The sequence below is a fragment of the Symphalangus syndactylus genome, chromosome 3, assembly GCF_028878055.3.
Source record: "Symphalangus syndactylus isolate Jambi chromosome 3, NHGRI_mSymSyn1-v2.1_pri, whole genome shotgun sequence".
NCBI lineage: Eukaryota > Metazoa > Chordata > Mammalia > Primates > Hylobatidae > Symphalangus > Symphalangus syndactylus.
Window position 1 is genome coordinate 48,698,422 of NC_072425.2, and position 15,734 is coordinate 48,714,155.

The 15,734-nt window shown below is 36.4% G+C and overlaps 1 protein-coding gene across 16 annotated transcripts in view; it reads right to left on the minus strand.

Annotated features, from left to right (window-relative positions):
• ERCC6L2 (ERCC excision repair 6 like 2) overlaps positions 1-15,734 on the minus strand; it is a 183,474-nt gene that overhangs the window by 87,469 nt on the left and 80,271 nt on the right. For all 16 annotated transcript variants that reach the window (XR_010120208.1, XR_008656593.2, XM_055271819.2 and 13 more), the window contains one exon: positions 7,982-8,077. Coding sequence is in view for 14 of the 16 variants with exons in the window: in XM_055271819.2 (XP_055127794.1) it covers positions 7,982-8,077 (96 nt within the window). In the remaining 2 variants the exon portion in view is untranslated. The remainder of the gene's footprint in view (positions 1-7,981; positions 8,078-15,734) is intronic.

A 15,734-nucleotide genomic window follows, 5' to 3' on the forward strand; every position in this document is an offset into this window, starting at 1 on the left:
CTCAGTTGACAGTTTATTTTTTTTTTCCCCAATACATTAAATATATCATCCCACTGCCTTCTGGATTGCAAAGTTTCTACTGACAAATCCACTGATAATCTTCACGGAAATTCCTTGTACATGACAATGTTGCTTTTCTCTTGATGCTTTCAAGATGCTCTCTTTGTGGACAGTTTGATTATAAGGTGCCACAGTGTGGATCTCACTGGGTTTATACTATCTAGACTTGGTTGACCTTCTTGTATTTGTATATCCATATTTTCCCTCAAATTTGGAGAGCTTTTCATTATTTCTTAATCTACCCTTTTGTCCTTTTCTCTTTCTTCTGAGCCTCCATAATGTACATATTGGTCCATTTGATAATGTCCCATGTGTTCACTTTCCCTTTTTGTTTTGCTCCTCAGATTAAATAATTTTAAATAACCTATCTTCAAGTTTGCAGACTTTTTCTCCCTATTTTGGTCTGCTGTTGAACTCCTCTAGAGAATTTTTCAATTTCAAAATTGAATTTCATGTCCAGAATTTGTTTGGTTCTCTTTTTTTTTTAATTTCTATCTCTTTGTTGATATTCTCATCTTGCTCATATATCCTTTTCCTCACTAGTTCTCTGTGTTTTACTTTCACTCTTGGAGTATTTAAGACACTTGTTGTAAAGTCTTTGTCTAGTAGCTCCAATGCCTGTTTTGCTTCAGGGACAGTTAGTTTCTGGAGATTTATTTTGTTACTCTGAATGAGCTGTATTTTCATTTTCTTTCTTTTCTTTTTTTAATGTCTTGTGGTCTTTTCTTGAAAACTACCATTTAGAAAGACAGCCAACTCCCCCAGTCTTTGCAAACTGGTATGGAAGACCTTCACTAATTAGCAAGGTGTGTCTTGAGCCTTGGGAATAACATGGGGTGAAGGCTAAAAGTCTTCTCAGGTCATTTCTGGGTATACATCCTGTCTGGGTATGCTGCCATCTTGGCTAACTGCAGCCTCCACCTCCCGGGTTCAAACGATTCTCTCAGCCTTCTGAGTAGCTGGGACCACAGGCGCACACCACCACGCCTGGCTAATTTTGGTAATTTTAGTAGAGACGGGGTTTGACCATGTTGGCCAGGCTGGTCTCAAACTCCTGACCTCAAGTGATCCACCCACCTTGGCCTCCCAAAATGTTGGGATTACAGGCATAAGCCACTGTGCCTGACCTCATTGAAGTTTTATCATGAGATTGCAACAATTTAGTCACATCGTCAGGCTTTGTTTCTAATTCTAGTTCTCTATTTCCACCACATCTGGAATTACTTCCTCTACTAAAGTCGAACTCCTCAAAGTCATCCATGAGGGTTGGAATCAACTTCTTCCAAACTCCTGTTTGATATTTTGACCTCTTCTCATGAATCACAAATGTTCTTAAATGGTATTTAGAATAGTGGATCCTTTCCAGAAGGTTTTTAATAGACTTTGACCAGATCCATCAGAGAAATCACTATATATGACAGCAATAGCCTTACAAAATGTTATTTCTTAAATAATAAGAGTTCAAAGTCAAAAGTACAACTTGATCCATGGGCTGCAGAATGGATGTTGTGTTACTGCATAAACAACATTAGTCTCCTTGTATATATATCTCCATCAGAACACTTGGGTGACTAGGGGCATTGTCAGTAAGCAGTAATATTTGGAAAGAAAACTTTTTTTTTCTGAGCAGTAGGTCTCAATAGTGGGATTAAAATATTCAGTAAACCATCCTGTAAAGAGATATGGTGTTATCCAGGCTTTGTTGTTCCATTTTATAAAGCACAGGCAGAGTAGAGTTAGCATAACTTTTAAAGGCCCTAAGATTTTCAGAATGGTAAATGAGCACTGGCTTTAACTTAAAGTCACCAGCTGCATTAGTCTCTAACAAGAGAGTCATCCTATCTTTTGAAGCCAGGTATTGACTCTCCTCTTTAGTGACTACAGTCCTCAATGACATCTTCTTCCAATATAAGGTTGTTTTGTTCTCACTGAAAGTCTGTTGTTTAATGTAGGTACCTTCAACAATGATCTTAGCTAGATCTTCTGGATAACTTGCTGCAGCTTTTCTACATCAACACTTGCTGCTTTACCTTGCACTTTTTTGTTATGGAGGTGGCTGCTTTCCTTAAACATCATGAACCAATCCTTGCAGCTTCAAACTTTTCTTCTGCTACTTCCTTGTGTCTCTCAGCCTTCAAAGAACTAAGTGTGTTAGAGCCTTGCTCTGGATTAGGCTGTGGTTTAATGGAATGCTGTGGCTGATTTGATCTTTGATCCAGACCACTTTCTTTGTATCAGCAATAAGGCTGTTTGGTGCTCTTGTCATTCATGTGTTTACTGGAGTAGCACTTTTAATTTCCTTCAAGAACTTTTCCTTTGCATTCACAACTTGGCCAACTGTTAGCTTTTGGCCCATCCTGGCTTTCAACATGCCCTCCTCACTAAGCTTAATCATTTTTAGCTTTCGATGTAAAGTGAGAGACATGCAACTCTTCCTTTCACTTGACCACTTAAAGGCCATTGCAGAGTTACTAATTGGCCTAATTTAAATACTGTGTCTCAGGGAAGAGGGAGGCCCAAGAGAGGGAATGAGACAGGGGAATGGCCAGTAAGTGGAGCGGTCGAACACACACATCTACCAATTAAGTTCATCTTCTTATAGGGGCATGGTTCATGGTGTCCTAAAACAAATACAATAGTAACTTCAAAGATCAGTGATCACAGATCACCATCACAGATATGATAATGAAAAAATTTGAAATAAAGTGAGAATTACATTCTCACAGAGACACAAGTGAGCATATGCCGTTGGAAAAATGGTGCTGGAAGACTTGCTTGACTCAAAATCTCCACAAACCTTCAATTTGTAAATAAGGTAATTATCTGTGAAGCACAATAAAGTGAAGTGCAATAAAATGTGTCTGTATACAGTTATTAAATTATGGTAGATAACTTTTATTCAAGTAATTTATACACTTATTTAGCCTAGTGGATTTATTATTATTTATTTTATTTTTTTGAGATGGAGTATCGCTCTGTCGCCCAGGCTGGAGTGGCCCAATCTCAGCTCACTGCAAGCTCCGCCTCCCGGGTTCATGCCATTCTCCTGCCCCAGCCTCCCGAGTAGCTGGGACTACAGGTGCCTGCCACCACGCCTGGCTAATTTTTTATATTTTTAGTAGAGATGGAGTTTCACCGTGTTAGCCAGGATGGTCTTGATCACCTGACCTTGTGATCCGCCCACGTTGGCCTCCCAAAGTGCTGGGATTACAGGTGTGAGCCACCGCGCCCGGCTAATTTATTATTTTTTAAGAGAGGAATATGGAGTTTCCCATTATAGTTGTGGATTTGTCTGTTTCTCATCATATATAAGAGTTTTGGCTTTGTTATGTAATGACTATTACAACTTCCTAGTGGACTGTGGCCCTCTTTGTTTTGCTTAATGCCTTTTGTCTTGAATTCTATTAATAATTTGATATTAACATTGCCATCCATTCTTAATTTTTGTTACCATCTCCCTGATTTGATTTTTTATCTTATTTTCAACTTCCTGTATCTTTTTTATTTATATATATGTTTCATAACAAGCATAAACCTGAGTCTGATTTTTCCTTTCTGCCAGCCCCACTTTTTTCCTTCTTTCTAAAAAGAGTCTCAACATATCCATACTTATGTTTGGATTTAGTTCTGACACTTCATTGGTCATGCTTTCTGAGTTTCCTCCATCTTCCCAACACAACTATGTATTTCCTATCATGTACTAAAATAATTACATTTTCTTGATACTCTTATTTCTTTTGGAAGTTTTACACTTGTTGCGGGAAGTCAGGGACCCTGAACGGAGGGACTGGCTGAAGCCATGGCAGAACATAAATTGTGAAGATTTCATGGACATTTATTAGTTCCCCAAATTAACACTTCTATAATTTCTTACACCTGTCTTTCCTTCAATCTCTGAACATAAATTGTGAAGATTTCATGGACACTTATCACTTTCCCAATCAATACCCTTGTCATTTCCTATGCCTGTCTTTAATCTCTTAATCCCATCATCTTCGTAAGCTGAGAAGGATGAGTGTCGCCTCAGGACCCTGTGATGATTGCGCTAACTGCACAAATTGTTTGTACAGCATGTGTGTTTAAACAATATGAAATCTGGGCACCTTGAAAAAAGAACACGATAACAGCAAAGTTCAGGGAACAAGAGAGATAACCTTAAACTCTGACTGCTGGTGAGCCAGGCGGAACAGAGCCATATTTCTCTTCTTTCAAAAGCAAATGGGGGAAATATCACTGAATTCTTTTTCGCAGCAAGGAACATCCCTGAGAAAGAGAATGCATCCCTGAGGGTAGGCCTCTGAAATGGCCACTTCGGAGGTGGCCGTCTTTCATGGTCGCCGCTGTAGGGATGAAATAAGCCCCAGTCTCCTGTAGCACTCCCAGGCTTATTAGGACAAGGAAATTCCCACCTAATAAATTTTGGTCAGACCGGTTGTCTGCTCTCAAACCCTGTCTCCTGATAAGATGTTATCAATGACAATGTGTGCCCGAAACTTCATTAGTAACTTTAATTTTGCACCTGTCCTGTGGTCCTGTGGTCTCGCCCTGCCTCCATTTGCGTTGTGATATCTTATTACCTTGCGAAGCATGTGATCTCTGTGACCCACACCCTATTCGTACACTCCGTCCCCTTTTGAAAATCGCTAATAAAAACTTGCTGGTTTTGCGGCTCAGGGGGCATCACAGAACCTGCTGACATGTGATGTCTCCCCCGGACACCCAGCTTTAAAATTTCTCTCTTTTGTACTCTGTCTCTTTATTTCTCAGACGGGCTGACACTTAGGGAAAATAGAAAAGAACCTATGTGAAATATTGGGGTGAATTTCGCCTGATATCTGGCTGAATTTCCCCTGATACACCTAATATCCAGTGTTTTTCAAAGTGGAGTTGAGAACCAATTGTATCATAATCACCGTGGGTGGCTTTTAAAATTAATTGTGGCAAAACATACAACACATGATTTACCATTTTAGCTATTTTTAAGAGTACAGTCCAATGACATTAAGTAAATTCTGTTTTCCAGCCATCACCACTATCTATTGCTACAACTTTTTTATTACCCTAAACTGAAATTCCATGCCCATTACACAATAATTCCCCATTCCTCCCTATCCTTGTCCCCTAATAGGCACCGTTCTACTTTCTATCTCTATGGATTTGACTATTCCAGGTATTTCATATAAGTAGAATCATACAATATTTGTCTTTTCATATCTGGCTTATTTCATGTAGCATAATGTCTTCAAGGTTTCTCTATGTTGTAGCATTTATCAGAATTTCATTTCTTTTTAAGGCTGAATAGTATTCCATTTTATGCATATACTGTATTTTGTTTATCCATTCATCCATCAACAGACACTTGAGTTGCTTCCACATTTTACCTATTGTGAATATAGGTGCTATGAACATGAGTGTACAAATATCTCTTCAAGTCTCTGCTTTCAATTCTTCTTGGTATATACCCAAAGTGGAAGTGCAATTGCTGGATCATATGGTAATTTTTTGAGGAACCACCATGCTGTTTTCCACAGCAGCTGTGCCACTTGACATTTCCATCAACAACGCACAAGGGTTCTAATTTCTCCATATCCTAAACTAGGACTTGTTGTTTTCTGTTGTTGCTTTTATTTTTATAATAGTCATCCCAATGTGTGTGAAGTTGTATCTCATTATAGTTCTGATATGCATTTCCCTAATGATTAGTGATGCTGAGCATCTCTTCATGTGCTTAATGGCCACTTATATATCTTGTATACCTTCTTTGGAGAAATGTCCTATTCATTGTTAGATTGGATTGTGTTTTTTGTTGTTGTTGAGTTTTAGGAGTTCTTTTTATATTCTAGATATTAATACTTTATCAGATATGTGATTTGCAAATATTTTCTCCCATTCTGTAGACTGCCTTTTTTCTCTGTTGATAGTGTCCTTTGATCCACAACCTGGGTGTTTTTTAAAATGTAGAATGTTGAGTCCCATTCTACATCTACATAAACAGAACGCCTGCAAGGTGGAGTTTGAGCATCTGTGTTTTTGAAAATTGTACCAGGTAATTATTATAACTCACTCTTTTAGTTGTTGCCCTTAAATTTTTTGCTAGCATTTAAAAACATTTTTTGGCATACAATTTGAGAACTGACCAGGGTATCCTGGTCCTTTCCTGAGGAAAAAAACAATTCTAAGACAACTCTACCCCCCTCTACCCTTATTCTGACATTTTATCAACATTATATAACATTTTAGTTCTTGTTACTAATTTTTTCATACCATCCCTTCATATTTCGGGGAATTCTTTCTTTATAACTGCATGAAGCCTATCAGCCACACTCCCAGTAATTTTTTAGACTTAAAATTTTAGCCACAAATTGTAAATACAAGTCAAAATAATTTTCTTTCACATATAGCCATATAAATTTTTTCACTTTGACAACTCTGTTGTCATCTAGAATCCTATAATGCTGATGAAATGTATGTTCTTCAAAGTCTGATCTGCTGAATCAAGTCTGATTCTCATTTCTTTGTTAACAATGTGTCTTTTCCTTTTTGTTGCAGTTTTTATAAATCATTCTCTCCCTGTTTCTCACTCTGGAACCTTTCAGCCCTTCTCTTTATCTTTGAAATGTAGAAATATTACTAACATGTATGTTTTCTCTCTCAGTCATTATTCCTACTTCACACTAAATGCCCCTTCAAAATTAATAACAATTTTCTCCAATCATGTCATCAATTATCTCCCGTCCTCCAGTCTCTCTGTTCATTATTTCTGGAATACATAGATGATGACTTCTGGGATTTTTCCTCAATTTCTCTTTACTCATATTTCACATCTATTTATTACTTGACTTTATGTTTGAAAATATTCATTCCTTTTATCTTCCATATCCTTCTCCATTTTTCCATTAGCCCTCTCCATTTTTTTTTCAAACCTTCATTTTTTTCCATATCCTTCCATTAGCCCTCTCCATTTTTTTTTTTTTCAGACCTTCTACTGAGTTACTTTATTTTGGCAAAAATTTTAATTTATAAGAACTAATTTGGTTTTTTATGTACTTTTTTCCTTGGCATCCTATTCTTATTTTATTCCCTTCAATGTCTGTTTTTCACCTTTGTCCTTCGCTTTCTTGCTAGGCTAATTTTATTAAAATGCTTCATAATTCTTCATTTCCCATTCATAATTAAAATGATGACTAGGTGAATCACTGGAAAGCCGGTCTGTGTTTCCATGCAGGTAACACGTGTATTTCCCTTTTTCATGTCCTGGGGAGAACTGGAAGTACTTCAGGCTTGGCTCTGGCTTTATGATCTGGTTCCAACATCCATTCTAGGAAGCTTTCTACAGTCAGATTCCCCATTTATTTATAAAATGCGTAAAATTATTCTTTCAGCTTTAATCAAAGAGTACCTGTTACGGCCAATCTCTCTGTAAAGTAGGGTGTCAGAGGGGAATTTGTATTAGAGTCAGGACATTATCAATTCCCCAGAAGGATGCACTCTGTCTACTCCCACATACTGTGGTTGCAACCCCATGCTTAAAATTTCTGTATTCTTTCCTGCAGACTTTGGATTGTAGTATTTCTCTGCTGATATCTTGATCACAGATTCTACTTCCTTTCTATCTTCCAGGAGTTTCTCAAAACTTCTGATCTACTAGTACACAACTATGCTATTTTCCTGCAGTATTAGGAATTTATTCTTTCTTCTTAAGTTATTTCTGTCATATTAATAGGATTCTGAGATGGATGAAAAATGGCTATTTTTGGACTATTATCTGGATTGAGAAGGTCAGGATTATATTAAATGTATGTTTTTACAAGTTTCCCCCTTTCTTCTAATCATAGTCATAGTATAAGCAACCTTAAAAGTTCAAGAGTATTTTTAGATTAAAAGTATTTGCAGATCACTTTAAATTTTGTCAGTATTATACCTGTCAATGGCTTGAAGATCATTGGCTGGATTCCAAGTAGGATCAAATAATACAACAACATTGGCACCGACAAAATTGAGGCCTAGTCCACCAGCCCTGGAGGAAAGAGAAAAAAAAAAGCACATTACAACAGCAAAAACTAATTGTTGTGCTATAACTCAACTGTGCCAGGTTTCTATAGCCAAAACAGTACAATATTGCATTAATTTCATCAAAGTAAGGTGGTGATTAAAATACAAATATGCCACAAATTAAATATTAAAGCACAATTTTATTTCTACCACTCTAGAAAATCCCTAAAAATCTGGTCATTAGAGCCCACATAAATAGTTTGTGCTGGTTTTTACTTTTTTTTGATACTCAAATACTACTTCTGCAAGATTTTCCTAACATAATTTTTAAAAACTGTTAGTACATTCTAGCTAAATAAAGTAATACATACATTTAAAAACTCAATTCAGGAATAGATGCACATCTTATTCTTCCACCAAGTGCAGCTAAAACTCTGGATGTTACATAGAAAATAAACATAAAACTCTGAAAGGTACAGAGAAGATAGGCAGGCTAGGGACTGCAAGGTCTAAGGAATGGCATGACAGTGAGTCATGGCTTTCCTGAAAAAAAGGAATGGCTTTCCCAAAAAAGAAAGCTTCCATGGCTCTTCCAAAAAGGAAAACCTAGCTAAATGAGTCCCACATTCAGCAACTGATGGAACTCCTAGACAGAAAATTGGCAAGGATATAAAAGAACAAACTGACCAACCAACAGGATCTAAATGACATACACAGAACACTCCACCTAGAACAGCACAACACACACACTTTTTTTTCCTGGTTCCTACAGAACATTCACCAAGATAGACCAAATCCTGGGCCATAAAACAAACCTCAACAAATTTAAAACAACTGAAATTATACTGGTATATACTGAGTATAATGGTATTATACTGAGTATGTTCTCTAATAATGGAATCAAACTAGCAATACATTTCAGGAGGACAACAAAATAAATTCCAAACACTTGGAAATTAAACAACATACATTTAAATAGCTCATGAGTCATACAAAATCTGAAATCCCAAAAAAGGTGAAAAGAAAGTCTAGCTTTCTTTTTTGCTTAAGATACCACAAGCTGGGTTCTTAACATATCCCAAGCTGCTGGAAATGCCAAAAGTCAGACTATAAAAAATATATATATATATAAAATATAAATATATATATCCCAAGAAGAGCCTTTTCCCTTTAGCTAAAGAACCAGGAAAGGTATAGCCTTGAAAGGCAGAAAAATGTGAGACAATAACCGCTCTACTCCTGCCAAACACCAAGGAACAATCTGTGGCCCCATCCCTACCTTAGTCAGCAAAGGCTGAATGAGGATGCTAGACTTCCATCCTTGGCTGGCTATAATGAGACACTACCACTGATTCCTGCTGGGGTGGTATCAGAGAAGACTGAGTGAAGAGCTAGAGCTTTCATTTCCTTCCCAATGATAACGGGGTCTCCCTCCATGGTGTCAGAGGACGCCAGGTGGGAGCAGTAGTAAAGCACTTCCCTCTCAGGCTATATCAGCAGAGGCCAAAGATGGAACCTAGCTTTCCACCCCTACTTGGCTGGCATGGTGTCAAAGAGGAGAACTACTAAAATGGAAGATTTAAATCACATGCAAAGTCTCATAACACAATACTCAAAATGTCCAAGACACAATGATACAATAAAAAATCACTTATACCAAGAACCAGGAAAATTATAACCTGTATAAGAAAAGACTGAGATGAATCAGATGTTGGAATTACCTGACAAGAATTTTAACAAAGCCATCATAAAAATGTTTCAACAAGCAATTACAAACATGCTTGAAACCAACAAAAAAATTGAGTCTCAGCAAAAACAAACAAAACAAAAATGGATATAAAGAGCAAAATAAAAATTTTGGAACGGAAAAACAGCTGAAATACAAAACTTGCCAAATGGGCTGAATAGTACAGTGGAAAAGACAAAAGATAAAATCAGTAAGCATGATGAGAACCAGTATCATTTACGAAATGTGAACAACAGAGAGAAACATCAGAAACCATGGAGATCAGAAGAAAGTGGCATTATCTTTCAGGTGCTGAAAGAAAGGAACTGTCAACCAAGAATTCTATATTCAGTGAAAATATCCTTCAGAAAGGGAAGGGAAATATGACATTCTCAGACTAAGGAAAACTAAGAGCACCTGTTACCAGCAGACTTAACCTAAAAGATTGGTGGCTAGAAAGTTCATAAGGAAAAAAAAAGCAGAATAAGGCTTGGAACTAGAACAGAAAGGAAAGAGGAAGATCAGAATAGGTTAAAATAGGGGTGGATATAAATACTATTTTATTTCTCATGGATTTCATAAATCACATTTCATGGTTAAAGGAAAATTGCAATACAATCTGATATGCTGCTTAGGGCATGTAGAGGAAATACCTAAGACAATAATATCTTAAAAGTGGAGTAGGAAAAGAAGCTTAAATGTTAAGTAAAATTTCTATGCTTCATTCAAACTGGTAAACCTGTATACCAGTAGACTGTGAGAAGTTACTATGTACAATGTAATACCCAGAGCAACCACCAGGAAGCAACACAAAGCAATATACTAAAAAACACTATACATAAACAAATACAGAATCCTAAAGAAATGTCTAAATAAGACAAACAGTGGAACTATAAATAGGAGATAAAAAGATAAAAGTTAAATAAAAAATATCAATAATTACCTTCAATATAATGGCCTAAATATACCATTTAAAATCGTAAGATTGGCGGGCTAGATTGAAAAAACAGTATGCTCTCCACAAAAAACAAAACACTTTAAATATGATGACATAGCTAGGTTGAGAGTGAAAAGATGATAAAAGATATACCAGGCAATTATTAAAGAAAAAAGCAAGACTGCCTATATTAATATTAGTCCAAGTATATGTCAGAGCAAAGAAAGTTAATAGTGAAAAGAGGGACAATGCACAATGACAAAAAGATCAATCTGCCAAAACACCAAACAGCACCAAAACAGCAGAGCTGAAAGATACATGAAGTCAAATTAATTAAGCTGAAAAGAGAAACAGACAAATGCACAATTATAGTTGAGGATTTCAATATCCCACATTCAGCAACTGATAGAACTCCTAGAAAGAAAATTGGCAAGGATATAAAAGAACAAAATGACCAACCAACAGGATCTAAATGACATACACAGAACACTCCACCTAGAACAGCACAACACACATACTTCTTTTTCCTGGTTCCTATAGAATATTCACCAAGATAGACCAAATCCTGGGCCATAAAACAAACCTCAACAAATTTAAAACAACTGAAATTATACTGGTATATACTGAGTATAAGGGTGTTATACTGAGTATGTTCTCTAATGATAATGGAATCAAACTAGCAATGCACTTCAGGAGGACAATAAAAAAAATTCCAAACACTTGGGAATTAAACAACATACATCTAAATAGCTCAAGTCAAACAAAATCTGAAATCCAAAAAAACTGTGAAAAAAAATACGAGGAGAAATAAATAATAATGTAACACAAATGAAAATACAAATAATGTAACACAAATGAAAATGTCAAAATATGTAGGATGCAGCTAAGCAGGGCTTAGGAAAATTTGTAACACTAAATGCTTATATTAGAAAAAAATTAAAGGTCTCAAACCAATAATCTGAGGTCCTCCCCCTAAGAAACTAGAAAAAGAAGCAAAAAAAGCAAGCAGAAGAAAAGAAATAAATAAAAAAGCAGAATCAATAAAGCTGACTACAGAAAAATAACAGAGAAAAATCAGTGAAAAAAAGCTGATTCGTTGCTGAACTAGCAATGACAAAGATAAAAGAGAATGCACAAATTACCAATATTAGAAATGAAACAAGGGATATCACTACAGATCCTACAGCTATTAAAAGGATAAATGAATACTATAAAAAATTTTATGGTCATAAATTCAACAAGTTAGAAGAGAAACAATTCCTCAAAAACTGCAAACCACTGAACTCAACTAAATGAAACAGACAACCTGATTGGTTCTATAACTATTAAAGAAATTGAGTATGTTATTTTCAAAACTCTAAGGGAAAAAAAATAACCCCTCCAGGCCCAGATGATTCCACTGGAGAATTTTACCATTTACAGAAGCATTAACACCAGCTTTATACAATAAGCACATGAAAAGATGTTTAATATCATTAGACATTAGGTTAATGCAAATCCAAACCACAATGACATGTCTCTATATGCCCATCAGAATGGCTAAAATTAAAAAAAATAGTGACAATAGCAAAAGTTAGTGAAAATGCAGAGGAACTTGATCACTCACACACTGCTGTTGGGAATGTAAAACCATATAGCCACTTTGGAAACAGTTTAGCAATTTCTTATAAAACGAAATATGCAACTATCACATAATGCAGCAGTTGCACTATTTAGCATTTATCCCAGAGGAATGAAAACTAATGTTCAAACAAAAATCTGTACACAAATGTTAATAGCTTTATCTGTCATAGCCGAAAACTGGAAACAACTCAGATGCCCTTCAATAGCTGAATGTATAAACAAACTGTGGTGTATCCATATCATGAATACTAAGAGCAATAAAAAGAAAAGAACCATTGATACATACAACAACTGGATGAATTTACAGGGAGTTATGCTGAGTGAAAAAAGCCAATCCCAAAAGGTTACATACTTTATGACTCCCTTTGCATAACATTCTTGATTATGTTGTTCTAAATTACAGAAATGGAGAACAGATTAGTGGTTTCCAGGGCTCAGGGAGAAAGGGAAGAGAGGAAAGTAGATGTGACTATAAAAGGACAGCATGAGGGATTCTTGTGATGGAAATGTTCTGCTCTTCACTGTATCAACATCAGTATCCTGGTTGTGATAATGTACTACAGTTTTACAAGATATTACATTGGGGGAACTGGGTAAAGAGTGCATGGGATCATTCTGTATTATTTCTTAAAACTACTTGTGAATCTAGAAATATCTCAGAATAAAAAGTTTAATTTAAAAATGTGGCTAACAATAACATCCATATAGCCTTAACACAGAATGGGTTCTTAAATACAGATTATTTGCACCATCACATGTTGATCACAATGCAGGCAGTCAGGGTGCTACCGCATATGCTTCAGGCTTGTCATAGTGAATACAGAGAAAGCCAAGAGTTACACTGCAACAGGATGCCACATGTTCTCTCTCCTAAAGGAAGAGAACAAGATGAAATAACATCAATGCTCATTTTATAATGAGCTACATCTAATACTTTCCTGGACCCAGAGTTCTTTTTCTCCATCTATTTCCTGGTGATACCACCCATATACTCACTCATCAAAGCCAAAAGCTATGCTAAGTATCACTACAGACTTCTTCTTCTCCATCACTACTTCCCTTTCCCACTAAAAGCTAACCAGTATCAAGTCCTGTCATATTTAGCTCAGAAATGTTTTCCTCGAGACCCTTCTCCATTCCTATTACCACTGCCCTTTTCAGAGCTGTTATTAGATTGTACTTGCATGTATTACTTCATTGGTCTTCTAATTGTCCTCCCTTACTTCAGACCTTACATCCATGCCCATTCTCACATTACATAAAAATTATTTTGGCCGGGCGCGGTGGCTCACGCTTGTAATCCCAGCACTTTGGGAGGCCGAGGCGGGCGGATCACGAGGTCAGGAGATCGAGACCACGGTGAAACCCCGTCCCTACTAAAAATACAAAAAATTAGCCGGGCGTGGTGGCGGGCGCCTGTAGTCCCAGCTACTTGGAGAGGCTGAGGCAGGAGAATGGTGTAAACCCGGGAGGTGGAGCTTGCAGTGAGCCGAGATTGCGCCACTGCACTCCAGCCTGGGCAACAGAGCGAGACTCCGTCTCAAAAAAAAAAAAAAAAAAAAAAAAAAAAAATTATTTTAAGCACAGAATATACAGAACTAAGTGTACTACTCATCTGGAAAATTTTACTTTTGCAGTATAGTACCCCAAATCCTTAACTTAATCCTTCCAAGTTAATAACTATGAAAGCATTGTAGTTCAAATTATAGGGTTTGCTTAGAAAGCTGTTTGTAGTTTAAAACCCATTAATTCCTATTCATCAGAGACCAATAGGCCTCAATGACCAGGCCTACCATCTCTGCAGCTGGTATCACACCAGTCATTCTTGATATCTATACCACAAGTGACCAAAACACTTAAAGTTGCCTTCATACAATTTTCTCTGCTCTCTTATTTGCCTGGCTAACTTTTCCTTGTCCTTCAAGTGTCATTAACAAAGCCTGAACTAAATCTTTCTCCTCTGTGCCTCCTCCTACCCTGCATTCGCCATACTGTATTGAACTATCCTTTTACATGTTTCCAAACAACTCCTCCTGTACCCCTCTACTTTTTGAGTTATAAACTCTAAGAGACCTGTCTCCTCCAGGGCCTGTCACAGAGTGGATACTTACACTCTTTATTAAACTGAGCTTCGTTAAAATAACTCGAGTTCTCCTATGTAGTCATACATCCAAGCTGTTGCCTCCACATATCCTAAGCACCAAACACATAAGTTCTCTAGTCATTTTGGTACCTATGCTATTCTCTCTGCCTAAAATGCCCTTTACCAAAACAGCATTCCTTTTCTTTTTAATAAAATCTTATCTCTAAAGAACCAGTTAAAACATCACCATCCTTCTATGGGGTTTTTTGATCTATCTATTTCTTAAATGCCTATGGATCTTCAGACATAAACTCCAGTAAAGCATTTACTGCATTATATTGCTCTTCAAAGGCAAAAATTCTCTTATTTTTCTTGCTGCACATTAAGGGTCCATGAAGATATTAGCAGTTGAACAAAAAGGTGTGAGATTGAGACAAAATAAAGCAGTAAAGGCAGATTTTAACAACAGGCATATAGTATGATTCTCATTATTTATTTGAAGAGTGGTTTAGAATCTCTTTCTCTTGGGGTACATAAGAAAAGAAACGTCCTCATCTTTCTGGGAAAGTTGACAGTGTTTTGGAATGTTATGAGAGACAGAAAATGATGTTTCTCCAGATCCTTTCAAAGCTCATGACTCCTGGTATTGGACTACCTAGAGGTATTCATATCATCTGGAAAATTTTACTTTTGCAGTATAGTACCCCAAATCCTTAACTTAATCCTCACAAGTTAGTAAGTATGAAGAAAGCATTGTAGTTCAAATTATAGGGTTTGCTTAGAAAGCTGTTTGTAGTCAACTAGTGTATGATTCTGAAAGTCAAAACCAAGAATAAGGTTGTGCCTACTATTCATGCTACAGAGTCTTTTTGCCACTTAAATGGAAGCCAAAAGTTTTGTCTTCATTTAACTTGACCTGTGGTTAAGGTAACAGTGAAGAGAAGTCACTAAAGACATATTTTTTGGCAGTTTTTATCATTAGTATAAAAATCACGTATTGGTTTTGCTAGATTCATTTTTTCTATCAGCATACTACTCATTTCTTTTGGAATAAAATTTCTAAAGGAAACTTTTGGCAAAACTGAACGTATATAATGTTTGTATACTGAGTTGAAGATTCCAGCTGCTTATATAATTTATTAGATTTTAAATAACAATTGTGATCTTTCCATGTTTTGAACTATCTGATCTACATATCCTGTATTTAATACTCTGTAAGACAACAATGATAAATTTTTACATTTTTACAAAGAAAAGGCAAAACCAAAATCCAAGAACACAATGATTTTCTTTCTCTTCCTCAACTGTTTTCC